This window comes from Chlorocebus sabaeus, chromosome 21 (genome assembly GCF_047675955.1).
Source record: "Chlorocebus sabaeus isolate Y175 chromosome 21, mChlSab1.0.hap1, whole genome shotgun sequence".
NCBI lineage: Eukaryota > Metazoa > Chordata > Mammalia > Primates > Cercopithecidae > Chlorocebus > Chlorocebus sabaeus.
Window position 1 is genome coordinate 16,236,818 of NC_132924.1, and position 25,733 is coordinate 16,262,550.

The 25,733-nt window shown below is 53.7% G+C and overlaps 1 protein-coding gene across 1 annotated transcript in view; it reads right to left on the minus strand.

The window, feature by feature from the left end:
- ADCY1 (adenylate cyclase 1) overlaps window positions 1–22,954 on the minus strand; it is a 142,980-nt gene extending 120,026 nt beyond the window's left edge. The window contains exons 1-2 of the mRNA XM_007981391.3: window positions 22,316–22,954; window positions 5,813–5,962 (exon numbers count right to left, since the gene is read on the minus strand). Of these exons, the coding sequence (XP_007979582.3) occupies window positions 5,813–5,962; window positions 22,316–22,954 (789 nt within the window). The remainder of the gene's footprint in view (window positions 1–5,812; window positions 5,963–22,315) is intronic.
- Between the last annotated feature and the right edge of the window lie 2,779 nt (window positions 22,955–25,733).

Sequence of the window (25,733 nt, forward strand, 5' to 3'; positions counted from 1 at the left end):
GCTTGCTGTTTACTTTTTGATGAGCTTGTAAATTACTGAATCAATCTTTTTAATAATTATAGGATTTTTCAGGCTTTCTTTTTCTTTGGGGATCATCTTTGGTAACTCACACTTTTTCTGGAAATTTGGCCATTTTGTCTCTCTTCAAATATACTGGCATAAAATTATTCTCAGCATTTCCCCATTATCTATTTTTAATCCCTGCTTTATCTGCAGCCTTTCTCATCCCTCATGCTCCTTATTTGTGTCTGCTCTTTTTCTTCTTGATCAGTCTCTCTAAGGCTTTTCTATTTCAAAAAACCAACTTTTGACATTTTTGTTCAGAAACAGAAAAAGCCCTGTTAAAAGAACCTTCACACCCCTTTGGAGCATTTTAGCTGGGTTATTTGTAAGCCTAAAACGTCTGTGTGAGCATTTTTTAGCTGAGGAAGTCTGTGGCCACGAAAGGAAGAAACAGCCACGTGGTTTCCTTGGAAGATCCCGGGCTCACCCTGGCTCTGCCACTGGCGACTCTGTTATTTGCTCCGTTATCTTTCCTGGGTTATTTAAATTTTCAGGGACACAGTTCTCAGATTTATTAAGCAGAATAAAGTCCTTACATTTCTAACCATGATATAGAGGGCTGAAATTAATTTTAAAGAGATCTGACAACTCAGAAAGAACATCTTGGTACCCTGACCTTCTTCTATTCTGCCCAGACCCTGCAGGCAAGGACAGATGAAGGGCAGGGGCCCACGGTGACCCTTTGTTCTGTTTCTTTGTTTTGCTGTGTTGAGAGAAGGGGTCATTTAAGCTCATTCAAATCCCCCTAAAGGAATCAGTCTCAGGCACACTGACAATTCAGGTAAACCTTTCCTAAGTACAGCAGACAACTTTCCAGACAGACAGGAAGTCGTGCAATGAAACAGGCAAGCCCCCATTCCCTACCCCACCCTTCTCTTCCAGTGCCTCTTATTCTATGGGCTGCCCTGAGAAGGTAGAGGAGAGGACAGTGAGAGCTACTGTAGTATTTCCCCTCATAAGAATGCTGGCAGAAGCCTAGCCCCTTGAGACTGGCACCTGCCTCAGCAGGAGCAGACCAGACCCTTAAAGCCTCAAAGATTCTGCAGGGCAACTGCAGGGCTACTGGAACTAAACAGTACAGGAGGGAAAGGAGAAAGCTCCTATTGGCTGTATCTGTTGTCACCTTCTTCATGGGTTGCTGCAAAAGTTAGCAGTAAGTAGGCACAGAGCACCCAAGGATGCATCCTGGCTGGTAAAAGCCAACCCTGGCATCATAAACCAGGAAATTAAAAGGTGCTCCCCAGGGCTTAAGGCGAAGCACACGCTACTACTGGTGTTGAAACATAACTTATCAAACTGGGCAAGAACGATCTGGCATTGGGGAACAGAGGCATCCAATGTGTAAACAGAGTGGAGAAGAGAGTGACAGCCGGCGGCCTCCACCCCTGGCACTGCCAGGAGGCTCGGAGCAAGGGCATTGCTGCTACAGCCATCTCCATCTGTTCCATCAGTTCCCATCCCGGAACAAAACTGGTTCAGCTGGGACAGGATGAGAGGTTTTAATGTTAGGAATTTGCATTTCAGAATAGCAGTCCCCCGTTGTGCTCTCCTGTAAACCCAGGCAGTCAGTGCAGGCCATACAGTGCAGACCTGTCCACAGGCACATCCCTAGGAGGTGTTTTCTGAGCCTCCTGAGCCGAACTCCTGTTTTATGAACTGAGCACAATGTTCTCCCTGCTCACAAAGCCGCTGACCACAGTGCCTCTGAGTTATGCATTCATCCCCCAGGAAGAAACAAAAAGAAAACCACCGCCGAACTCCCCAATGTGTCTGCTCCCCTGCCTCCATGCCCTTGCCTGTGCACTGACCCTCAAAACATGTTCATGATGTCTCTTTCCCGCTAGGCTCAGGAGCTCCCCTCTGTGAGCACAGACACACAGAAGCCAGCCCTGACCCCTCTCCACCAGTCAGAGCCATCTCCTTCCAGCTGAGGCCACAGGACATGAAATGATTTCCCTCAAAGCATTGTGCATGACAGCATAAGGCTCAGAGTCTGCCCACACGCCTCCCCTCGACTCGACCTCACTCAGCCCACATCTTCCGGTCCCTCTGGACGTGCCTTGCGTTCTACCGCCTCCTACCAGTGATGCCCACATCAGCTTCCAGGACCAGGGTACACTGATCCAGAATCCCTCTCAGGACTGGGGTATGTCCCCCACAGATCCCATCCTGAAACCAAGGGGTATCCCCCAGATCCCCTCTTAGGATCAGGATACATCCACCCAGAAGCCCTCCCAGACTGGGGTGTGTCCACACCCAGATCCTCTCCCAGGTCCAGGTGTGTCTCCCTGGATCTCCCCGCAGAATCAGTTCCCATCCCCCTATCTCCCCTCTCAGAACCTCAGGGCATCCCCTAATCCTCTCCTATCACTCATTGTGTTGCCTGGATGGTCCAAGTGGCTGCGGAAGGCTCTGGGAACAGGTATTGAATGGAAATGTGCCATGAATGGAATTAAAATATGAAAGGCAGATGCTCACAACTAGCCACATGGTAAGGCTCCCTCACCTGTCATTCAGGAGACTGGCATTTCATGCTGACACATGTGAGGCCTGGGCAGGGTTGCCATGGCCACCTCCAGGCTCTCTGAATGGCCAGGCAGTCCCCAGGCAGATGCTGAGGGACAAAGTGCCTGTGTACCTGAGAGACCCAAGAGCTGGCAGGGCCCTGTTGGGCCCCAAGTGCTCCCCTCTGCCATCCCAAAGAGACAAGGCTCCTTGCACTGACATTGGGCAGCAGGTGGCCAGGAGGAAGCTGAATGCTGATTACCAGCCCATCTAGGCAGATAGTTATTGTGAGATACAACCCTGCAGGCTCAAAGGCAATCGACAGAAAAAATACAGCAAAAGTCAGGACAGCTGAGGTCTGAGGATACACTTGGTAAAGTCACAGAAGGCATGTCCTCAATCAGCGCTCAGGTGTCAAAACATCAGCTCAGCTTTGAAGCAACAGAGGAAATCATGAAGGAAAATGATCCTTCCATTTGAAAACACAACAGATTGAATTTTTACACAAGGAAAAGCAAAGCTAGAGGAACAGACCTGGGGAAACGTGGGGATGAGGCATCAGTGTTTCTGTTATACAATGAGGAGTTCATCTGACTGCCAGGGAAGTCAGAATATAACGGGATGAAGGGTTGGAGCATACTAGTCACAAAGAAATACAGAAGGTGAACAAGCATGAAGGAGTTGCCGTCAGCCTTAGTAAACAGAAAGGGGCAGGGGAAACAGGAGGTGCCAAGTCCTCACAGAGAGAGAGGGAGGCAGGGAGGGAGAAAGGCGGAAACCAACAGGCAGAAGGAGAGGGAGAAGGGGAGAAAGACAGGGACTGCAGAGCAGCTCATCAGATCCCCGACCCACCTACAGGGCTGGGCGAGGCCTGGCAATCTGCATTCCTAACAGGCTCCCCGTTGGCCTGGACTGCTATAGACAGCAGAATGTAAGCAGACATCATTTATAAAGATGTAAAAGAGCACAAGTTTGGGAAAATACCTCAGAAACTTGGGAGAGAAATGACATATTTACACTGCTAAAAATGTTACTCAGTGAATACTTCATGTGCGTGAAGAAAAAACTCTGTTAGAACATGGTATCTAAATGTCAGACACTGAGAACACTGCAGAACATGCATTAACGGGAAGAATAAGCAGATGTTTTAAATCACATTTATCACACCAGTAGCTATGTCTGTGCAAAACGATAAGCAAAAAGACAGAAAATAAAATTACATATACACCAAAACAGCAATCACGTGGGAAAAATACACATAAAGGCAAAATCTGAACAATAAATAGCATTCGGCTGGGTTAACTGGATTGGGTGACATTTTGAAAATGTCTTGCATAAGAACGTACGCTCTGCAGTTAGAACTTGGACACATCTCTGAGCCTCCCTGAGTGTGGACCGCCTCCTCCGTAGGGCTGAGGAAAAAATCCCTTGCTCACAGAGCTGCTATAAAACCCAGTGAAATGCTGCACATCAAGCAGCAAAGGCTAGACTAGACAATACTGGGAGGAAAGAGAGTCCTTAGGAGAGGCAGCAAACATCAGAAAATAAATGAAAAAAGACCTACACAGAAGCAGGAAAGGAAGGTATGGAAAAGGAGATGGGAGGGAGACAAAAGAGGAAAAGAAAAGGATGATTCGGAAATGCACACAAGCAGGGCCCATGAAAAGAGCCTTTGCCTTCTCCACTACAGAGGATATAGTTAAGGGGAGAACAGGGCTTCCAAAGATTCATTTCTGGGATTTTATGGAGGTAACAAAATAAGGCTATACACCTGTCACAAAGCACAAAGGAGGTATCTCTCCCAGTGTGACCGACTCCAGGTCAGTCAGGGTTCAGCCTGAGCAAATGCTCAGGGTTCAGCCTCAAAAGATGCTCAATTTATACACATACCAACACATTCATGCACACACATAGATAACACATCAACATATGGGCATATACACATATACACATATCCCTGCATATCACAGACATACACACACAGACATACAGGCCTGCCCACACAGACACACACATCTACATGAATACAAAACCACACATACATGCAACCACACAGACGTACAGAGAGGCACATACATACACACATACACATGAGCACAGGCATTCACAGACACACATGCACACATGTACAGAGGCAAAAGCAAATGTGCACATATCCACACATGCATCTCCACAGGGACGCACATGTACATATACACAGACATGTACCACTGCCCACATATCATCCACATGGACACGCCCTCCTATATGTTCACATACATGGCAATGCACACACCACCTAAACATACATATGTGATCTATTTCTCAACTATATCCTACTTTTATTGTAACTATTAGGGATCGCAACAATGTCTATACATGAAATGTGTTTGTGAGTTTTTACATTTATATTTGGTATAATACCTTGTATTCACATTGTTGAGAAAGAGATCCTACATGTCAGCCACAGGCCTGAGACATCAGCAGTTTGGTGTCATAGAGGCCTGTGAGCCCCAAGGCTGGGGGAAGAGTCTAGATCCTTCCAGTGGAGGCACCTGGAATGTGCCAGGCTTATCCCAGGGGCTCCCAGATGGTTCTTCCTAAGCCCACGTGCTGGGCACAGGCCCCAGGCAGCAGACAGGGAGCACAGAAGACGGGTCACAGAGGGCGGTGGGAACCTAGGCATGGCTCCCTCCAAGCCACTGCTCTTTCCCTCGTGGCTGTTTCATCCTGAAAATGGGGTGATACCAGCCATTGGAGCAACCCCAAGGGCTGTGGGTGTTGTATCATGACCACCGTGACCCTTCTACAACTCCCAGCACAAGGGCACCTCTGCCTTCCACAAGTGCCAGCATGCTCTGGGGTTGGCCACACTGAGCCAAGGGCAGGGCTGGTGGGAGCCTCAGGCCAGTGGGTCAGGGCCACCTGCACGGTCACATTCACCCGGGGCCCAGCCAGGACCTGCCTCGTCCTCCCTGGGCAGCTGACTTATTCCAGCTGTAACTGGAAGTCAGTGTGCCCAAATGCTGTCCCCAGAGCAGCTCCATTCCAGCACTATCCCACGGACAGCAAACCCAGCCTGCCTGTCCATTTGCTAACTATAAAACCTCAGGGCATCTCCTCCACAGCCTCAAATACCAACATGTACCACTGGGAATTGTGGCCCATATCACCACGAGGTAAACTGAGGCTCAGGAAGGCAGCTTCCTCCACCTCCCCAGCACCACAGCCAACCCCTCTAGGCTGACTGGCCCAAGCCACTGACCTGCTTCTCGTTCTCATCCTCCAGTCTCAGTCGGTCCTCAATGCAGCTCCGGGCCTGCAGGAACGCCTTCCTCTGCGAACGCTCAGTCAGAATCCGCACGAAGACCCCATACATGTTCACACCGACAAAGAGCAAGGCGTTGGCGCCAAGCTGCAGGGAGAGAAGGAAGCAACATGTGGAGCCTGACATCCCACACACATGAAGAGGGCCCAGGCCGCCCGGAGAACATAGCAAGAGCTCTCCAAAAGCCACACTGCCTGCGGCCAAACCCATGGCGTGGGGCCAGGGACACAGGGAGCCAGCTAGGCAGGAGCTCGTCCTCACCCTGTGCGGGTGGCCGTGAGACAGCATGTCGGGGACAAGGAGTAACCAGGCCTAGTATCAAGGCCAAATTGTGTCCCTCAAAATGCATAAAGTCCTAACCCCCAGGACCTCGGGATGTGACTAATTGAAAACAGGGTCTTTACAGAGGCAATTAAATTAAAATGAGGCCATCAGGGTGGGCACTAATCCAATCTGCCTGGTGTCCTCATGAGAAGGGAGATGAGGACACAGACACAGGCAGCAGGAAGACTCTGTGAGGGCACAGAGAGAAGACGGCTGTCTGCAGCCCAGCAGCGAGGTCACGGGAGAGCCCAGCCCTGCTCACAGCTTGATCGTGGACTTCCAGCCTCTGGACTGCGAGATTATCCGTTTCTGTTGTTGAAGGTGCCCGGTCTGTGGTGCTTTGTTATAGCAGCTTCAGAAAACCAAGAGCCTTGGAGAATACATATGTGTAGAGTGGCTGTTCCCACAACACCTGCACAAACTCCTCTGGAAAGATTCAGGAAAGGTGAGCTCTCCAAAAAAAAAAACCAGCCCGGATGCTGATTTGGGAACACAGTGAGCACCAGCACAAGATGGGGAAACGCAGTGTCCAGAGCCCGGTCTCTGCACACTCCCTCAGTCCTGTCCCCACTTCAGCTTCAACAGATGAGACACAAGGAACGGGCCAGCTTGAGAAGAAACCAGCGCTAGCAGTACACCCACACTCCAGGCTCAGGACCAGGCTCAGGCCCAAGCATCAGGCACCTGGCGCCAGCCTGACCCAGGTTTCCCCTCCACTATCACTTTCCGCTCCCCACTGCCTGCCACCGGTCTCATCTGGTCTGTCTCTACATCTTGCAGACCACTGCGTCTGGACACAGGCCCCTCTGACGAGCCATGCAGGGCTATGGCATGTCCTGCCAGAGGCCCTGAAGAGGGGCTGCAGTTTGTAAGTATTGTATGAAACGGGTGTCCCTTGGTCACTTGCAAAATTGGAGAATTTCTATGTCTGATTAAGCCCAGGCATTTCTACCTGTGCCCCAGGGAGCAGAAACCTGCAGGCTCTGGCTGTCACTGTCTCACATGGATTAACTACAAACACCCCCACATGTGAATGTGTGCTGCACACTATGAAACAGAACTAAAATCAAAAACCAACTCACCCAGTAGCGTGGGGAGCAGCTGCCGCCTAACAGGGAGCCAAGAGAGTCCAGGAGGCGGAACCATGAGACGGGAGAGATGGGTGTCACCCCGATGGGGCCAAGCTACAGGCAGCAGGACGGGAGCCCCCAGACGGATTTAGGAGGGAGACCTGGTAGCTCCTGGCCACCTATTGGATGCTGGGACTGAGGAGCAGGCAGAAGAGTTGACACTGATCAGGGGCAGGGGCCACAGGGAGGGGAGAGGACAGACTTGGAGCACCTTCAAACCCAGGTGTATGACATAGCCTCAAAGGCACGTCCATCAGGAGGCTGGAAAACAAACCTAGGACCAATGGTCACATGTAATCTGGAAACAACATCAGAGCCACTCTCAAAGAGGTGACAGGGAGGGAGGACGGGGAACACGAATCTGCAGGGCCCCAGCTGACAGCCATCCTCTGTCTGACACCTCCACAGGGGACCTGACCCTCACCCAGCACATCTCCCCACACACATCAGACACACCCCACCTGACCCTGTGGGGCTGACGACATTAAACACCACTCATTGGCAAAGGCACAGGCAGGAAGTTGTCCCTGCTGGACAGCGCCACCTTGACCACAGCCTCTGCAAGCCAGAAATGGGATGGCTGTCACCTGTGTGGGGTCAGAGAAGGCAGCAAGACATCCAATAGGATGGCATCTCCCAGGCCCTCAGTATCAAGAAGGTGACCTTGAAATCTCCACTATGACCCTGAAGATCTCCACGGTACCTGAACATGGCCATTTAGCTTCCCTCTCGGTGCATTTGACAGAGCTGTCATCATGATGTGGATACCATTGAGATCTGGCTTTTTCCACAAACAAAATGCAAAGCATGTTAGGGTGAGTTCAGTGCTCAGAATCACCGAACACCATGGATGTCTGGAAAGGGTCAGGGCTGGAGCAGGGAGCTGGAGGACCCAGGGGCTAAAGGACATGTGGGGCACTGGAGCTGCCAAAGCTAAGCCAGCGAGGTCTGCAGAGGGGCCTGCACAGGAGGCCACCACCCACTTTCTTTTTTTTTTTTTTTTGAGACAGAGTCGTGCTCTGTGCCCCAGGCTGGGGTGCAGTGGCCGGATCTCAGCTCACTGCAAGCTCCACCCCACGGGTTTACGCCATTCTCCTGCCTCAGCCTCCTGAGTAGCTGGGACTACAGGCACCCGCCACCACGCCTGGCTAGTTTTTTGTATTTTTTTAGTAGAGACGGGGTTTCACAGTGTTAGCCAGGATGGTCTCGATCTCCAGACCTTGTGATCCCCGCCTCGCCCTCCCAAAGTGCTGGGATTACAGGCTTGAGCCACTGCGCCCGGCCCACCCACTTTCTACAGGAAGTGAAAGGCAGGTGGACTCCAGCCCTTAAAGCAAAAATGATAATTAGGAACAACAAAACCTCCCTTGGAGATTTTCCACATCTTAGCTTCCTTTCTCCCCTGGTTTCCTCCTGGAGCACAATGGGCTTAGATTACAAGTGTACGACAAGGAGTCCACGGTGGTGGGGACATAGCACAGCTGGCAGGTCAGTTGTCACGATGACCGACCCTCCCCGTGTGTATCAGAGCTGTTCCGTGTAGGGTAGCAGCCCATGGAGGCTGGGGGGAGTGGCGGCTGGTCCCCCTCATCTCTGCTCTACATGGAGGTGTGCCTGCAAGGCCTCCCAGGGCCCGGGGAACCCTTTCTCAGAGGGAACCAGCCGCTCCTCTCTTTCCATTAGCTTGCCTCCCCATTTCTGTTAACTACAATCTGTCCTCACTAGAATGGGAACCATCACTACCTGCCCTTGGGACATCTGAAGGGCACTGTCATCAGTGAAACCAACACTCGCATTGGAAGCTTCAGACCCCCGTGACCCCTGGAAAGTAAAAGCACCGTCAAACAACCCAGTCCTCTATGAGCTGGACACTGCCTCCCTTCAAAAAACAAACAAAAAACAACAACAACAACAAAAAGAAACCCCACGGAGGAGGAGGGTGGTTGAGAAGGGATTGCTGCAGAAAGGACACTTCAGTAGGGCTGGGTGTCATCTGCCAAGTGCTCCACACCCGCCATGAGCACAGGGCTCACCTGCCGAGACACCCATGCCCCCGCATTTTCCCAGATGAGCATCCTCAACCACCAAATGCATCCACTGTGTTGGAACTGAGAGTTCCAAACCTGTCCCCAAGGTCTGGAACTCTCAATTCTCTCCATGAAGCTCTCTGAACTCACTGTTAGAGGGGCATTTAGGTCCAAAAGATGCATGTCCCGCCCGGGGCAAGGCAATCGTGATATGGCTTAGCACATGTCACAATGACAAGAAAGGCAGGCTCGGGTCACCACGAGCTACTCAGAGATGGGGGCTCCAGGGGCTGCAGGGGGAAAGGCGGCCTCCCCACCACAGCCCGCTGGTCACTCCTGGGGCAGAGAATGCAACCCCAGCCCAGCCCAGGCCATCTGTACACCATCACCACGTTCCCTGACCACATGGTGGCCCAGAGTCACATGCTGCCCACACCAGCCAGGCCCTGGGTGGTACCGGCCTGCTGGTCTCCCAGTATGGACACCCTTTTAGGCCCTCACCCCAGCAAGGGCTGTGCTGGGCTGCGAGTGAGGACAGGAATCCAGGTATCCTCACCAGGGTCACACCCTGCCCTACCCCTGCCTGCTGCCCACACCACCTCTGTGCCTCAGTCTCTCCATCCAACAGATGGGCAGATTGGTGGCAACTGTAGTACCTACCAAACAAAGTTATCAAGGAGACCTAAGGAGAAACCCAACAAAGGACACTGCGTGGGACACAGGTTAGACTCTGAGGTATCAGGGTGAGCCTGGAGCACCACGCAGTGCCAGAGAGTAAGGAAAGCATTACACACACAAACACACACACACACACAAAATGATGGGGGTATGTCAAAGGACACAGCAGCCAACTGAAAGAGCCCCCAATGGCCAAAGAGCCAGCACCTGGAAACACCCTGAAGAAACCTTCATGGGCCAGATTAACTCAGCCAGACAGCCGGAAAGAGAAGGGCTTCCCAGGGAGTCAGCTGGACTGAGCACCAGCATGCACGGAAAAGGCAACCAGGAGGAACAGGACCTGTCTGCAGGCCCTGGGGCATCTCTACTTGACTGTGCACCACCTGAAAACATCACCAGGGTCGGCTCCTCGCTATAGGAGGCAGGTTAGACTCTGAGGCACCAGAATGAACTCGTGTTTGGCTTAATTCACAGGAGGGTACCTACGCAAAGTTACAGAACTGTGTGTGCAGGCCGGGCACGGTGGCTCACGCCTGTAATCCCAGCACTTTGGGAGGCTGAGGCAGGCAGACCACGAGGTCAGGAGATCCAAACCATCCCGGCTAACACGGTGAAACCCCATCTCTACTAAAAATACAAAAAATTAGCCGGGCCTGGTGGCGGCGCCTGTAGTCCCAGCTACCCAGGAGGCTGAGGCAGGAGAATGGCGTAAACCCGGCAGGTGGAGCTGGCAGTAAGCCGAGACTGCACCACCGCACTCCAGCCTGGGCGACAGAGCGAGACTCCGTCTCAAAGAAAAAAAAAAAAAAAAAAAAAAGAAATGTGTGTGCATATATACATTCTAGCTCTACCTAATGAGAGAAAACTAGAAGCAATGGCTCCCCAGGAGCAATGAGGACACCAGGAGGACAGGTAATGGTCTTTAATAAAATTCTCCAATAAAAGGAACTGGGCTCCCTGGAGAAATGACTGATTTGTGGGCTCAGGCAGAGAAAATATTTGCTAATCAAGCAGATGGGCCTGGAGCACCTTGCAGGGCCAGAAAGTAAAGCAAGTGTCACAAACACACACACAAATGAAGGGAAGGGGGAGTGTCAAAGGACACAGGAGCCAACTGAAAGAGCTCCCAATGGTCAAAGTTGGAACAATTTGAGCAACACAAAGCAGTATTGAATTGTAACCCAAAGTATAAAATAAACATCAGTACTGATATAAATCAATGATTAAATAAAAAGTAAATGAAGGACAACAGATGAATAGGCAAAAATTTGGAGCATTCCAAATCATTTATAGCTACTCCGCCCTCAAGAACGTAAATTCCCCACTCCTTCAGTATGGGCTCGGCACAGTAACTTCCTTCGGAAAAGCACAGAATGGAAAAGGAAGAGAAAAGAGAAAACCTCTACAGAGGAGAAATCTGCCAATACCACCTTAGCCAGCTAGTAACTGCCAGCTCTGGCCATGATGAGTCCTGTTGACAGATGTGCCCTGACACAATGCAGTGAGGGTGTGTCCTCCCAGGCCTCCTGCTGAAAACCAATACCCCAGTCTAACCAAAAGAAAATCATCAGACACTGGAGGGTCACTGGACTAGCATCCATCATGGTCACTGGGCTGACACCACTCGTGGTCACTAGACTAGCACCCTGGAGGAGCCCTGCGCCCCTCCCCCAACCCAAGATGTCCCATAGTCCTTGGATAAAGTATCCCAATCTGACATCATCATCCCACACCCCCAGGTACCTGTCCTTCCTCTCCTCCAGAGACAGGTGCCACTGCCCAAGCCAAACCCACAAGTCCCCTGATCTTCTCTCTCTGTCCTTCTCAAGCCTTCATTGGGTCCTGCCCCTGACACCCCTATGCCACCAACTTCTCTCTAATCCCATTGCCTGACACAACCCACAATTAGGCCATAGTCAAAGTCCCCGTGAGATACTCCCATCATCCCAGATACTGGATGGAGTGCCACCTCCTTGGCACGCTAGAGAGTCACTGAGCCCTGTACTTACCTCTGACCTGTCTGCCTTGCAATGCGCATACATGCGAGCACATGCCCCGGCCATGTCACAGCTCTGGGCAGAGCATGCTCTCAGACCTACAACCCTCACTGCACCCTTGGCCAAGAGGGTTTTCCCTCCTTTCACGGAGCAGCCTCCTGATCCCTGGACTGGTCTGGGTGGTCCCTTCTCACCCCAAGATCAATCCTGTTGGGTATGAAAACCTCTCCATTGAATGTGCTCCCATTTTCAATGTGCCATCACCCGGGCTGCCCCAGCACAGTCCCTCAGCCTGGGTGGCATTCAGACAATCCATGCGGACAGGAGAACCACCGCAGGACAGTCCTCCAAACCAGCCTCTCCAGAGCAGAGCGTGAGTGTAGGCACAGTCAGGGGGCCTACTGGAGGGAGTGCTTTCTCACATGAACTAACAGCACTCGGGCCACAGGCCAGCAAAGGAGCTGACTCCACACAACTGCTCCCTGCACAGCACTGGGCATGTTCTCATTGGTAAATTCCCAGACTGCGATCAGCCTGCCATCTCCCAGGTGTCTGGATGGTGGGGTGGTCCCTCTGCCCTCCTCCCTGACTGAGCCCCCAGTGGACACCACCCAGTCCCTCCACGGTGCTCACCAGTGGCTCAGTGCTGGTGTGATGCCATTCTCTTTAAACCATGGCTGCTTCTTCAGTGTCTCACACAAGCGGGTTTTTAAATTAACGTAATTGCTTGTTAGCTTCTGGTGTTTGAATTAATAAAAGCGTTTTAGAATTAGCATCCTTTGAAACAGGGCCGGCAGAATGCTGATAATTGTTGAAGCCAGTGATGGGTACTCAAGAAATCACTGTGCTGGTCTCTCTACTTTTGTGTATATTTGAATTTTCCATAATAAAAATAAAACAACACAATTTTTTTTTTAAAGAATTTGACAGGCTCTCTCTGAGCTCCCATCATCAGGTTTCTAACATGTGAAGCTATGTTCACCAGACCTAGGAAAGGATTCTCACGGGGACCTGGAAAAGCAGCCATCTTCGGTGCTTCCTGTGTAACCACTGGCGCCTCAATTCCAAGGGGGCGTGAGGACCGCATGCAGCCTGTTCCCCCATGGTGCCCCTCTCCAAGCCAGCCCAGTCTCCCCTCCCAGGTCATACACACTCGCGAGGTCAGCTTAGGAGGGAGAAAAGATTGGTAGAATCTGACATGAGGACACTAGCAGGAAAGCGAGGAACACAAGGCAGGGAAGTCAGGAAGACAGATGCAAGCCCCCAGGCGGCAGAGCACCCTGGGGACAGCTCCCATCAAAGACAGTCCGCTCCCTACATGTCTCAATACATCCCTGCCCAGAAGATCAATGAATGACACAGTGACCATCTGAGCCTCCCAGAGAGGGTGACACCAGAACCTCAGAACAGCGCCACTTCCAGCTTGTCCACTCCCACCCACAGCACCTGTGACAGCAGCCACAAGGAGCCACACCATCAGCTGAGCTCTCAGGCACTGCCCATTTCTCACCCTTGAACAAACTGAAGCCAAGGCGCTTGGCCTAAAAGATGTGCCCACCTGGGCCGGGCACGGTGGCTCATGCCTGTAATCCCAGCACTTTGAGAGGCCAAGGTGGGCAGATCACCTGAGGTCAGGAGTTCAAGACCAGCCTGACCAACATGGAGAAACCCCATCTCTACTAAAAATACAAAATTAGCCAGGCATGGTGGCACATGCCTGTAATCCCAGCTACTCAGGAGGATGAGGCAGAAGAATTGCTTGAACCTGGGACTCGGAGGTTGCAATGAGCCGAGACCATGCCATTGCACTCCAGCCTGGGCAACAAGAGCAAAACTCCATCTCAAAAAAAAAAAGAAGGGGGAAAATAAAAGAACACTCAGATGGCCAAGCACCGGGGAGCCAGGCCAGCCAAGCACAATGCATCTGCATTTTCTCAGGCTGAGCCACTTCCCGAAGGCTGAAGAGTCTACTTCAGAGAAGAGTCTACTTCGGAGAAGGAAACAAGGAAACACTGTACTCTGATAAAAGAGCTGCTCTGTATTTTTAGAATCAAAACAAAAAGTTGTACTCAGATTCAGAATGTGCACCAGCATGGACTTTCTCCTCTATGGGGCTCAGAGGCTGTAGTGTAGGGCTCCCAGCATTTCTGGGGACCCCATCACACTGCTGGGAGCGTCCTGTCCACCTGCTCCCAGATTCCTCTGAATGTTGCCAATGCTATTGCACTTGTATGCACACACAAGCATACATGCATGAAAACACATGCACATGGGCATGCCCCAACACACAAACATACACATCCACACATGGTGTGTACATACAGTCACACGTATCCACACGCACATGTGTGCACACAGGCACATTCCCACACAGAAGCCCCACCCAGAGAGCTGTGTTCAGGCTCTACGAAGTCACACCCAAGCTCTGGGAAGCAGACAGCTCTTCTCAGCTCCAGGCTTTCTTCCCAACCCAAACTGAAGGCAGAGCGAACACTAAAGCCTGGAGATCAAAGCAGTTCCTGCCATCCCTTTAATCCAGGGAGATGGGATTGTTCCAGGGTCTGCGCTGCCTTTAGCACAAAGCCAGAGATGGGCCGCGGTGGTGGGCTCCTATTCTTCTTGCCCTGCCCCCAGGGATTCTCCCACACCTCCTACTTCCTTCCTGGGGCTAGCATCTCTGCACAGCAGAAGGAAACACGCATGGGGTAGGAGGACAGATGGGACCCCCTTAGCAAAATAATGCAGAAGACACCCAATGCTCCACTGAGAAAAGAGCCCAGGTCAACCTGAAGAGGGCACAAGGAGCCGAAGGGTTAAAGGGGACAGAGGAGAAACACTGGGAGGGAGAACAGGAAGACTGGGTGGTGGAGGCAGCCCTCCCATCCTGCCCCCCAGCCCCAGGTGCCTGCCCTGGCCTGCACTGGAGAGGGGCACAGCCAAGTGGCAGGCAGCCCCACTCCCTTCCCTAAGGAAGGCTTTAGAGTCCTAGCCTGTCCCTGCCTCCAGAGCTCCCAAGTCCCATGTAGACACGCCTGCCCTCCCACCAGCCCTCACTACACCTCCGTGATGCAGGTAAGGCTGGCAGCCTGGCTTCCCTTCACAGGCCAGATTCTGAGATTGCCAAGGTCACTGAGCTGGAGGTGCAGGAACTGGGCTTCAACCCAGGTCTCTGTGGTGGTGCTGCTGAGACACAGGGCACAGGCTGCCCTCCCTCACAGACCAGGATGGCACATCTACTCATAAGACCCACATACTAGTAACAGTGAAGTGAGCGTAGGTGAGCGTGAGCATGTGAGTGTGCATTAGTTTACGAGTGTGCATGTCAGTGCACTTACTTTATCAGTGTGCAAATGCGCAGTGCTTTGTGTGTGAACCTATGTAAGTGGCTGAGCATGCATGTATTTGTGAGTGCACTGTGGGAGTGTGTGAGCTAGTGTGTAGGTATAAAATGAGTGTGAGGGTGCATGTGAATATGTAAGTGCATGCACACAAGTGGGCATGGATGTGTGAGTATGCACTAGTTTATAAGTGTGAGTTTCTGTGTGATTATGTGCATCCATGTTTGGGGGGAGAATGAGCGTGAGCGTATGCATCTGGGAGGGTTTTTGTGTGGGTACGTGCATGTATGGGTGTGTGTGTTTATGTGTGTGTAGAGCATGTGTTTATGCATGACCATGTGTGTTTGCATATGTTCATGCAAAGAGGAGGGATGGATGTAACTCATATGCTTACATGGAGAGCAGGAAAGGTCTGTTCCCATTACCTTGCTCAGCCCCTCAGGGTAAAGAGAGGACCTGTGGTCGTGTGAACTCCCCAAGGGGGTTATGTGGACATGGCTAGGTGGCCAGGCTGCTTCTCCTCACCAAACCCTTGCCCAAACCCCTGCCCCTGCCACTTCAGCCCCCATGCTGCTTGGGGTTCAAAACCCAGCTGAAAAGGGGTCAGCCTGGCATCATGGCCACAGGGATACCTGTCTCCACTGTGGACACATGGCCACCTCTGACTGGGGCTGTTCCACAGGGTGTTCCCACTAGTACAGTCTGGCAGAGAACACTTGGGCTGAACACACTATGCCAGCCACCTGCATTTTGGGGGTCTCTCCGAACATTTGAGCAAGACCAGCGCCTCACTGCAACTATTCAGTTTTACTAAGTCAGAGACTAACTAGTAGGTCATCAGCTACATACAGCTATGTATGTAAGTGACAGTAAGGGATAGGTCCCACTTCACTGGGCCCAGAACAGTGTGGGGAGGACAGGGAACGCCTCGCAGGCATAATCCATCCATATTAACTGGAGGATGTATCTGTTCTACAAAACCACAGGAGGGAGCTACTGTTCCCTTTGGTGAGGGAGAAACTGAGGCATGGGGATCATCCCACGCCCAAAGTCACACAGATACACTAGAGCCCCTGAAATGGCAGGAGAGTCACCCACCTCACATGCCCACCCTCTTCTGTCTGAGTCACGAAATGGTCCAGGGACATTTCTGGGCATCTGCAGGAACCTGTGAACCTAAGGAGTTGATCCCTGGCCCTCTCAACCTCAGAGATGTGACAGGAGAGGGACATCGACCTAAAACCACCATGAACCCCAAAAGGGCAGGCAAACAACTCTAAAAGCCAGTGGTGACAGTGGCAAGCGGACACCACCGACCAGAGCCTGCTGAGTGGTCCCCTCGGGTCCTCACACAGCCCCCAGCCCACTCCAACCTCCTTGTGGCCACACTCGGCACTGCTCTTGGGAGAAAGGGCAAGTCCACAGTGTAGTTTTGCCCCACTTGGGCCTTTGCAGGACTCGCCCCACTACTCTCGCTCGCTCACAGCCCTGTGCTTGGTCCAGCGATCCTGGCTGAGCGCCTAGTCCACAGGGAAGCCGCCTCAAGCGGTTAGGCCTGGTCTGTCCCCTGTGCACACCTTCAAAGGTCACCTGAATGTCCCCCCTTGCAGGATTACAGTCCGAGTTATTGACCAGGGTCTCGCCAGTAGACTACAGCTTCCCAGAGGAAGGGAGGTCTTATTCCCCCGGTAAACCAGCCCCCAGCTCAAGCCTGGCACCTAAACACTGTGGGCTCATGGGAACCATCGAAGAGAGGCAGGGAGGCCCCAGCAGCTGCAGACTCCACCCCCTGTGTCTGCTCCTAGCTCTTCTCAGGTCCCTGAAGGAGCTGCCCCCTTGTCCTTCAGTCCATCAGTGCGACCAGACTCAGCACGGGTCTACGGCTCCTTCCACAGTGCAGCCCCTGCTGGGCACATTGTGGAGGGGCAGAGAAAAGTCCCTGGGCCCTCCAGCCCACCTCAGAGGTGGAGTGAATGGGAGCCCCTGGCCTGATGTCCAGGACCATTCTCCCTCTCTTTTGTCCAGACCCACTTCCTGCTCACCCTCATCCCAGCTGCCCTGACAGGGGCAATTCTGGAAGCTTTTTATATTAAAGTTAACAGCCCTTGAGGGAGGATAAGCCAGGGGGTGAAGGGAAATGGACCAGGGGAACCACCCACCCCTACGAGTAAAAAGGGGGGAGCGGGTTCCAGGGGCATGGATGTCCCCTGCTGTTGCTCCCTAACCACTAAACACAGGTCTGGGGGCAATGTGGAGCTGGAGGGAGCAGCGAAGCTGCGACAGTACTGAAACCAGTCGGGAGCACAGGAACGTGGGGGCCATGCCCAGGACGCAGCAAAACTGACCTCAGGAAGAGTGTCCAGGCAAGGACAAGGGGACTACCTTCAGGTCACCAGGCTGCCACACAGCAGGGGGCAGGGAAGCCCACTCCCTGCCTTCACACAGCCTGACCCCTGTGCCAGGAGGAGCAACCCACCTGTTACCCTCCCTGACCCAGCTCTAACCCTAGCCCTGTCGCTGTAGGCAGTGGCTCCACCAAGGCAGATGGATGCGCAGCAGATGGGTACTCCATGGTGACAGGACCAGGCTGCGGGCCACAAAGATAAGGGGGCGGGTGGGAGGGGAAGTGGAGGAGGGGTCTGTTGGGGAGTAGGGGCCAGCCCCAGGAGGTGGGGCCCAGCCAGGGGAGGGACCAGCAGCAGGAGGGGCTGGTGGGGGAGGAGGATCCCAGCTGCAGAGGAAGGCCCAGCCAGAGGAGGGGCCCGCAGGGGAGGTAGGGCCAGCAGAGGGAGAGGCTGGGGAAAGGGAGGCAGGGCATGGGTAAACTGGGAGGAGACAGTGTGTTGGGCAGTGGGCACAGGGAGCGCAAAGGCTTATGGGGCACAGCCTGAGGGCTGGCAGATTGGTGTCACCAGCGCACACCTATGCCGCGAGCTTTGCTATAAACAACCAGGTCATCCAGGGCCCTTGCGCTCTACGATTCTGCATGCTGTGGTTAGGTTGTTTCACCTCCAAGCAACCAAGCCATGGTTCTGAACCAGAGCTCAGACATAACTGGAGCTGCACAGGGAAATTTCAGCTGACTCCCATTTCTCCATGATAATCGTGATTTCTGTTATCCTGCCTACAGCCAAGAACTCGGCAGAAACTGAAATGTATTTCATTTACATTGATAAGCAACCAAATTGAAAGCATATAATTTGCACACTGCAACGGATCCCTACTTCAGAAAAAAATTAAGTAAAAATACAACATCCTGATTCACACTGGTCAAAAAGTGGGTATTTCGAGGCTATGCAGAGTAAAGTAGCTACGAGAGGAAGCTCAGAGCTGGCAGACACCAGGTCTTCCTCTTGCACACAGGTGCTGCACCCTGGTTCTCCCCAGGCAATGCAGGGTGCAGGGTGGGACGGGGACCCCTGTGGGAAGGACTGGGGCCCTGTCCAGGCCCCCCTTTCCCAAGATTCCAAGCTACTCCCTCTGAGGCTCTCCAAGTCTATGAATGGCATCACAAGGGGCCAAGCCCAGACACCCAGTGTCTCCCTTTCTCTGCCTTCCTCATCCCCCATGTTCCTTGGCACTCACCCCTACCCCACCCCCATGATCTACAGCCCACCCTGGCAGGCCTTGCCCACTACTGACTGTGAGCAGCCATGGATGTCTTGAACAGGATGCTTTCAGTTCTGACAGGTGCTCAGCTAAACAAAAATGAATTGTATTTCATATAGGTACAATCAGTGACCCAAAAGCAAGGGGCTGGGAGAGGAAAGAAACTCAGTTCTGTCCACTTAGATTTATGGGTACCTCCTCAGTGCTAGCCCAGGTAGGAACAAGGCTGTTCCCCTAAAGACCTCTCTGCTCAGGGACATCAGCATCAAGCACTCCTCCAGGGGAGGAGCTAAGCCCTAGCTACTCAATTCCACCTGTGCTAACAGTCATGCACGCTAGCTTTCAGAGTTCTCTCCTCTGCCTCCCAGAGTCCTGGGGCAGCTTGGGCTTCACAGGAGAGGAACCAGATGCCCCAAAGCACCCAGGCTGCATTCCCAGAGCCCTGTGCACCCGAAGTGGAACATGAATGCTCTAGGGAACCCTGAGAGTCTTGCTTCAGAGGGGCAAAGGCTCTGGAAAGAGAACACAAGAACTTTCTCCATAGCTCAGAGCAGGGACTTGAACCCAGGCCTCAGAAAGCAGAGGCCTTTTCCAGGCCTCCTTGGGGTTATCCTTGACAAGAAGGCATTTGGGTCTCAGAGAAAGGGGTGGGATTCAAGGGAGGGAGCTCCTTTGCCCCACGGAGTTAACCTGACTCTGGAGCCCACTGGGCCGACCAGTCACTGGGCTCAGCACCAGATCACCGTGGAGATCTCATACTCTGAAGCAGCATCCTGCTATGTAGGCAGTGAGGGAAATCCCCTGCAAAGATTCCTTCGTTCATTCACTCCATCTTTCATCCTCTTTGGGGCATCCACTCCATGCCCAGCATGGCTACCACCTGCCCAAAACTCAGTACGGAGGACAAGGTGCTGTCAACGAGTGACTGCACTGCACAGTGGCACAGGTCCGAATAGGAGGTGGATGGTAAAGCAGTGAAGAGCAGCAGAAACATCAATGCTGTGTAAATGTGTGTGCCGTCTTCTTCACCATCTCAAGCACCAAATTGCAGAGCTCATAAAGGACAGATTTCACAGGCTCCTGGAATTCTCTAATTGGAAAACGGAATCCCTGGGGAATCATCTGCCCCATTCCCCACACTGTAAGTTTCCCTGCACTGATCCCCATGTGTTTGTCAATATCACTACCACCTGTATAGACACGTGGACTTGAATAGAACATTCTAAAGAGGCCAATATGTGCTTTTCTAATATGAAGTGCTTGTCTTCACTACAACCCTGCAGGGGGGCCATTCTGCCCTTTACACAGGTGAGAAACCTGAGGCTCAGTGAGGGAAGGCTTTGGATTGCCCAGGGAGTCACAGCTAGCAGGAATACCCAGATGTCTGCTCCCTAAGAATCCTTGCTCCCAGGATGGGCTTCCTTCCCCACTACAGTGACAGTCACAGGGACTCATCTTATCCCAGGGGGAGGGGCAGAGCTCTCTGTGTCCAGAAACTCCTTTACAGATTCTCTCCCCTCCCTCTCTTTTTTAATCTTTAATTCTCTAAAAGAAATGACTAGAGGCTATATAGGAATATCTTTATTTTAAAAGAGAAAGACAATAATGCAGCCTTTTATTACACCAGCTGACTCCCTGGTGTAATAACACAGAGAGAATGCAGTGTGGCTGGGAAGGGACCAAGCTCAGCCGCTCCCTATTCCCGAGCTGCCCCGGCATCTGGTCAGATTGGGGAGTCTTGCAGTTGCAGGTCTGGCTGCGGGGACCAGCACGAGGCCCAGGCTAAACACAAACATATGGGGGGTGGGGGCGGTAGGAGATACAGGAATGCCCCCTGAGAACGGTCAGGCAAGGCCCACGTGCTGCCCACAGGAGGCTGTGGAAGAGGTTGTGGAAGAATCCCAGCCTCCTTCCCCTCCAGGACATGCAGTCCTCTGGCTCCTTTCCCCTTTCCTCAGCCTTTAGCCATCCTTTTGTGTCTCTGCCCTTCACCTCTACCTCTCTTCCTCTCTTCCTCCGATGCCCTCTTTGACAATTCTCCATGTACTCCTGTCTTCTTCCCTCCTGCCCCTTCCCATGGGTTGAGCACATGCTGGTCTCTCTCTGACCCTAACACACAAGTCCAGTGATGTGTCTATCCCTGTGCCAGGCTGAGCATCTCATGGCTCCGCTGTGTGCTGCTCCTGGCATCACCATCTAAGGACACCTCCTTAGATCTTTGGGTGCTGGTCCCCTGGGGCCAGGCTGTGGGACTCCTCACCACCGCCCCCCCCAGTTATTCTTCCCTAATCTCCCTGGATTCAGCTTCCCTTCCAACCCCTTACCTCTCCCCAATTTGCTCCCACCACTGCTTCCTTTCCTGAGATGGGCTCCCCCACTCCATTTGAATTCATACCATCCCCCTGCTAAACTGCAGCTACAGGCAGAAACAAAACCCTCCTCAGGGTCTTCCAAATCTCCCCATCCCCCACTCCCCATCCCCATCCCCGCGGCCCGTTAGAGATGGGCACAAGTGGAAGCTCTAAAAGCCCCGCTGTGGGGCAAAGATCTCTGGTCCACGTCCACCTCCCGGCAGCTGAAGAGCAGGCTCCTCCAGGGCCCAGGAAGAGCCCGCGGGAGGCAGACAGCGTCTTCGTCCTTGCAACCATCTCGCCCGCCCGACTGGGAAGACAGTGACAAAGTTCGGGCGCAGAGAAGGCAGGGTCAGGGCAACCGCCGAGTGGCAGCGGCAGGGACTAGCCTGTGTTTGACCTTGGCAAACCCCACTCTTTCTGGGCCGGAGGCATGTCCACAATATGGTTGCCAGCAAGGCTGGAAGAGGCGAAGTCCTTTCCCACCACCCACATATACTCCCCTCGGGTCTGCAGGGCGGGGAGGCAAGCCCCGCACGCGCTCTAGGTGCGCAGGAGAAGAGCCCCGCGCTGCGCGCAGAGCCGGCCTTGGGAGCCCGCCCTGGGGGTCTCCTCCCCTCGCCCACTTTCAGTCCCTCTGTGGGGATGGGTGCGGCAAAAGACCGGCGGACCCCTCTGGCCGCCGTCTGGCCACTCATCAGCTCCCTGACCTTGGCCAAACCTTTCTCTCTCCACACCTGTCTCCCCTCTCCACACTTCACGCCAGGGGCGCTTTGTGGATTGTAACTCTGAAGAGAGCCCTGGCCGGAGGATGCCAGCCCCGACTGCGTCCCCAACTCGCTGGAGTGACCTTGAACACACCCCCAGTCGGAGCCTCTGTGTCCCCACCCGCCATATGGGAAAAAGCGCGCCCGACTCCGGGCGATCCCAGCATCGTCCCAGCAAGTGTGTCCGAGACCAGATGAGGGGTGCGCGGCTGTACTTACCGTCCTCCAGAGACGTGGGCGCTTAGCGGGGACCAAGGTGGCTGTGACCAGTAAGTGCGACGCAGCCACCACGAGCCCAAAGCCGATGGCCAGCAGGCTGCGCACGGGCAGCAAGGCATAGGACACGAAGGTGACCAAAAGGAGCTGCCAAACCCCTTGTTCGGCAGCCGCTGGCCCCCCAGCGGCCCCGGCGGAACCCCGGGCGGGGCCGCCCAGCGCGAAAGGACAGCAGAGCAGCGCGAAGGTGAGGCTGAAGAGCAGCGCCAGCTGGCCGACCTGCTGCAGCTGGGGCACCTGCAGGGACCGGACGTTGGTTACCACGAGCAGCGCCAGGAAAAGGACGCAGTGCACCGGGTGCGAGCCCTTGGCCAGGCCGGGCGCGGGCCCCGGCGCGCCCAGCAGCTCAGCCAGCGCCAGCGCGCCCGCCAGCAGGCTGAGAACGGCCAGCGCCTTCAGCGTGGCCGCCTGCTCCAGCCGCAGCGTGTAGCCGCGGAACAGCGCCTCCAGCTCTGGGCAAGCGAACTCCTCGTCGCACGCCCGGAGCCCGCGCCGGCGGCTTGGCCCGGCCGCCCGCTCGGCGCCCCCGGGCTCGCCCGCGCCGCCTCCGCCGCCGCCTCCGCCGCGCGGCGCCCCCGCCATCTCAGCGCCATGCAGCGGCCGCGGCCGCGGGCGCGCCCCTCGCCGGCCCGGGGCGCCGGGGCGCGGGCGGCGGCGCCGGGGCGGGCGGGCGGCGGGCGGCGAGGCGCCGGGGCGCGGGGCGGGCGGAGTTGGGGCGCCGGCTGCCCCGCGCGCGCGCCCGGAGCGCGTCCCCTCCCGCCCGCCGCGCCTGCGCACTGGAGCCCGCCCGCGCCCCGACCGCGGTCCTCGGCGGCGACCGCGCTGCGACAGCCAAGCCCCGGGAGCCGCGAACCTGGGCGCGCACAGCCCGCGCCCCAACTCCTGGTCCTGCGTTCCCGCCCGCCGGAGGAGCCGCGTGACCTCGAGTACCTGCCTTGTCCCTTCCAAGCCTCAGTTTCCCCACCGTGCACAGTGGAACCCACCCTCTTGGCGTCACCTGGGGAGTCGAAAATGCTGAAATCCTGCGAAATTCCCTGTTGCGGGGGGAGTTAATCCTGGAAAATATGTGCCTTCCCGCCTCAATAAAACCAGGCCACTCGATTTGAGAGGGGCCTGCGTCTGACTTCGAACCCAGGGCCTTCGCCCCTGCGAGACGGGGAATCGATGTCCAAGGACCCCCGGGGTCAGGAAGAAGGTGGAGGCCTGGGGCGTACGTCCCTTCCACGCGCACGCGGGACTCCCCACCCCCAGCCACCTGGCAATTCTTCCCTAAGCTCTAGGGTGGCAGAGACCCTGTGGGTGGGTGTGGGCTGCGGGAGCTGTGCTGGGGCGGCGGCGGACGGCGTGAGGTCCAAGTAACAAAGACCCAGGAGTCGGCCCGAGGGGTTCCTCGTGGGTACTGAACTGAACCAGGATGGGGTCCTGGCAGTGCTGTGTCCTGGGAAGAAGGTGTGAGGCTGTAGGTGCAGAGATGGGGCAAGAGATGAAAGGAAAAGGGGCACTGCTGTTTGCCTTAACGAGGAGCGTTGCCCAAGAGAGAGCGAAACGTTTTCTTCTAGCAGGACAATTGGGAGAAAAGGACCCGCTGGCGCATGGGGGTTAAAACCCGCAAGTCGAATTCCACTGCTTACATTCATTCACTGTGAGGGAGACAACTTTGTGCTGGTGCTTCAAGTACATGATGTCATTTGGTGCTCAGCCGGCCCCTCGGGTACAGGCCCCTAGGCTGCCTGCATCCCCCTTACAGTGAGGATCCCTGATGATCAGCTCCCTCCAGGGGGCCTGGAGAGGAGTAGCCACTGCAAGAACCCCTGCCTCCTCCATTACCCGGCTGCTTCTCGTCCCCTCAGTATGGATAGACCAGGAACTGGGATCCCATGAAATCATGGAGACCAGGAAGCTAGGCCCCCTGCAGAAGGCCCCACTCCCAGAAACCCGGATTTAAGGGATCTCGCCCAGGCATTGGTCTATTTTAGAAATGCCCCAGGGATTCCAGTGACTCTCAGGGATTCCACGTGTTGTTATACGGAACAAAGATTAGAATTTGAGGCATTTCCATTTTATCTGGAATCGGTGTCAGGTTGAACCATACAAAATTGCCATTTTTGTAAAAGGGCCAAAGTTGTCACATGTCAACTCTTTCATATACTTCAACTTAATAGTTGCAGATGATGACACCTCTGGGTTTTGTCTAGAGTAGGGGCACTTTCCCATCCCTTGTCCCCAGTAGCTCACACCAAAGGCCCCCAGCAGACACTTGATGACAGCTGGTCCCTCCTCCTGGAATAGCATCCCCAACAGAACATCCTTTCTGAAACCTTTCTGGTTCCTTCTGGCACAGCCCATGGCTTTCTCCCAAGCCCCAGTCTTGCATGAAAATTCATACCCACCGCTCTGTAGCCTCATTTTCAGTTCATTTGTCTTCCTCCCCTCTTTGAGCTGAAGCCCTCAGAGGGCAGCACTGGCTCTGAAAAGATGGCATGGCCCAACCTCTGTCACTGATTTGAGAAGGCACCTTCTTCTATCCACTAGTCCCCTGCTTATCCCCAAATAGTAGCAAAGTCTGCAAGATTTTTCTTTTCAAGTGTTAAGATTGAAGTGAAGATTTTCTTGTTAGGTGGTGTGGTATATTTTTGTATCCCTAACACTTTTATTAAAGAAAAGCTAAAAAATATGCAAAATGATCAAACTACATGAAAATGAAAAACATATGATAAAGTTAAACGGGGGCAAAGTTTACAAATAAATGGCACCTTCTTTTTACCTGTTTTGGCTCTCAACTCTGTCCTCACTCAAAGAATGACATTCAAACGGGTGCAGTGGCTCATGCCTGTAATCCCGGCACTTTGGGAAGCCAAGGCAGGGGGATCATTTGAGTCCAGGAATACGAGAGCAGCCTGAGCAACATAAGGAGGCCTAATCTCAACAAAAAATTTAAAAATTAGCTGAGTGTGATGGTACATATCTGTATTCCCAGCGGCAAATGAGTTTTAAGAGAGGCTAAGGTGGGAGGAATACTTGAGCCTAGGAGTTTGAGGCTGCAGTGAACCACGATCTTACACTCCAGCCTAAGTGACTTCTCTTTTAACAAGAGCCTGTCTCTTTAAAAAAAAAAAAAAAAAAAAAAAATTCATTGGCAAGATTGGCAGCAATTGCTTTCAAATGAGGTTATAAGGATTTAGATTAGGGTTTGGACGGAAAGAGGTTTACTCATAGGTACAGTACCCTTTGCTTATTGCCACACATGCTTGTCCTAATAAAGGATCCAGGGCTACATGGTGTGGTGTGGTTTACATGTCATTCTCATGTCTGTAGTTCTCATTGATGCTCCATGGCATCTTGGGAGGCAGATTTTATCACC